Genomic DNA, 2,809 nt, shown 5'->3' with positions numbered 1-2,809 from the left:
GGATAGCGTACGTTGCATAAACACATATGGACTGTACATACCTTGGCTCAAAAGCTTGCCTCACTGTTTCCGTCCGCTTTCCCCCTTGCGCCAATCCACTCTCGGGTTCAATCAGACCTGGAAACAACAATAAGATATTCCTCCCCTCATCTATGATCGGGGCATGGCAGTAGGAGCATGAAACCTTACACGGTAGATGATGGGCTTGTTGCTTCTCTGACTGGTTGTAGAAATCCAGCCACTGGTGGCCGCGAGTGAAGGCCAAGTCCGATTTATGGAAGATAGCGGCCCACTGGAAAGGGGCGCCTGAGACTGATTCGTTAGTTAAAAGGATCTGAACAGGGAGATTATACCTTTTGCAGGCGTATACAACTACTACTTTCAATATATATAAAATCTTGTTGCCGGATTCGCCAAGTAGATAGGTCGAGCAACTAAATATATGGGGATAGGAGAAGAAACGCGGGACCAACCGTGCAAAACCTGACATCCGGTACAATGGCAGTATTTCGCATCAAGCGGCTTCTCTTTGTTTATCTGATATGCCACTCTCCCACAGTGGCATTTCCCGGTCCAATATACCATGCCAGGTTTCTTGCCATTGTGAGCCTTGATAAATGGCAGTCTCTGTTGCCATTCTTCTATCCCTGAGGATGTTTCCGACGTCATTGGTGAGGTTTCATACTTATACTAGTATGAATAGAAATATCGCAATTGAGGAAATACCCATTTCTCTGCTGGTAATCCCGTAGGATTCATTGATTGTCTTGGATGCTATTTACCATTCTGCGCTTGCCACATCTGGAAGGTTAAGCCCTAGTGGGATTCCTCAAGCAGTGAGGCATGGCTCATAACTTGACTATTGATCTACTCTAACCATTTAATTTGCGAGGATTTTACAGAGTTCATGTATGTCAATAAACCTTCCATATACCTACATCATATGTTGGTATGTTCGGCCAGACGTTTGCGGGTTGAGTGGATGGAGTTTGACAGATTATCAAGGTTATCGACCTCGAAATGCGGAATTGAACGACCAAACTGAGTGTCGAACTTCGTAAGAGCAGAAGCCATTCTGGCAAAAACGCCACGTGAATCACTGAGAACTGAAACCAAAGAGATAAAAGAAGATAAAAAAGATTCATCCAGCATTGATGAAACACAGCATTGCTATCCAATCCTGAAAATTGCAATAGGATAGATGCAATAGACGCAGCGTTTAGTTTATCATTTTTCCGAATCTTTCAACGCCATAACTGCCTAAAAGAAAGACAGAAATAAAAAGGGCATGAAAATAAATTAAATAATAAAATACATTACTGCCCCTCAACACCTTCCATCCCCGTATCCCCCTCCTGGTCCCCCACGCCATTCTTATTATCTTCTCCCATCGCGCCATCCTCACCGCTCAATAACACCTTCGTCTGTGGCATTCCCCCGCTGCTGTCAGGGCCCGGCTGCTCCCCCGGCGTCACCGCAACCACATTATCATTCTCATCCACAAACTCAAAGTTATATCGTGACAGCAGGTGCGGGATCGCTGAGAGCTGGGGTCCATACCGTGCCGTGTTATCGTACAGCTCAAAGAGGGGTACAGCAAGTAGCTTCATGTTTTTTGGGACGGATAGAACTTCTGTGATTTCTTATTAATACCGTATACCTATACATATATGTAACATATATGTAACATAAATATACATATCAGGACATACTCTTCTTCGGCAACTGGATGAAATATAGCTTCTTGCACTCCTTTGGCCGTGTCACATGGCCGGGGAGGAATGGGTACATGAACGTCTCGAAATTCGGCCGCCACCACTGCGCCAGCGTGTCGCCGATTTCCCAATCGTCATTTACCCCCTCACCACTAAACTGTGAGCCAACGGGAGCTAAGCGCTCGTTCAAACGCGTTTTGAACCCTTCCACCTCGTCGTCATCGTGGTGCAGGTAGTCGCCTGGTCTGCAGAGCATATCAGCATATCAATCGGCTATTTCCAAGGCACCTTCCATATCTGCATATGGTTAGGGATATATACGCACAACTTGAAAAATGCATTGGCAATTTGCAGCATCAGTACGTGTGGATGGTTATGTTCATGGCAGACCAGCACGCCCTCGCAGGTCCGCCGCATGCCATACTTCTCATAGTGCTCTTCCAGCCGTTTTAGCCGCGCTAAAACCGACGGGTCTTCTTCCGGTTGCGTCTCTTTGGTGCCGAATGTGTAGTTTGAGAGCGGGTAGAGGCGGATGGTGGGTGGTTGTTTGGCGGAGAACCCTTGTGGGAGGATAGGCCTGGGAGAAGCTTGAATTAGTTGGTAATTTTCAATGAGAGAGTTCAGAAGAAGAGAGCACGAGGGGGGTGTGCTATTGCTTAGGTGCTAGGAGCTATGCAAGTAACAGGACATCAACTCACGGATTGGAGCTCTGCAGCGCCGTCGCTGTTACTGTTGACATTCTATCAAACTCTACTTTCTATTCGGTCCCGCTCTTCTCTTTTTCTTAATTTCCAGATCTAGTGATGCAATTTCTGTGCGCAATTGATTGGCGCGACGGCTACTAGACTCTGGGGAAAGGAATTCGCTGCATTAGATCGTGCGTGGTTTGCCAGGAATGATGAAGTTGTCTGGTGGATGGATAGACATCCCTTCAGTTGCCTTTCTGCTTGGCCAGATGTGGGAGCTAACATAAGCACGCTAAGGGCGACTAGGTTTAGTGTGAAACGTCCTAGACGCATTTGCCGAACCGCGGCTAGTACCCGCGAGGTCACGTGGTTCGATCCTGGTGTAGGAGGATAACGTTGGTTGTTATT

The 2,809-nt window shown here is 46.9% G+C and overlaps 1 protein-coding gene across 1 annotated transcript; it reads right to left on the bottom strand.

Annotated features, from left to right (window-relative positions):
- Positions 1-1,316: 1,316 nt before the first annotated feature.
- HCAG_00337 (hypothetical protein) lies at positions 1,317-2,454 on the bottom strand (the record flags this gene model as incomplete). The annotated part of the gene is made up of 4 exons (XM_001543241.1): positions 1,317-1,633; positions 1,713-1,960; positions 2,041-2,292; positions 2,414-2,454. 4 exons carry the CDS (start codon positions 2,452-2,454, stop codon positions 1,317-1,319), a joined length of 858 nt encoding a protein of 285 aa, XP_001543291.1.
- Between the last annotated feature and the right edge of the window lie 355 nt (positions 2,455-2,809).

The sequence above is a fragment of the Histoplasma capsulatum genome, genomic scaffold (assembly GCF_000149585.1).
Source record: "Histoplasma capsulatum NAm1 scaffold_1 genomic scaffold, whole genome shotgun sequence".
Taxonomy (NCBI): domain Eukaryota; kingdom Fungi; phylum Ascomycota; class Eurotiomycetes; order Onygenales; family Ajellomycetaceae; genus Histoplasma; species Histoplasma mississippiense.
Note: the sequence above shows the minus strand (reverse complement) of the source record. Positions and strands in the feature narration are given on the sequence as shown.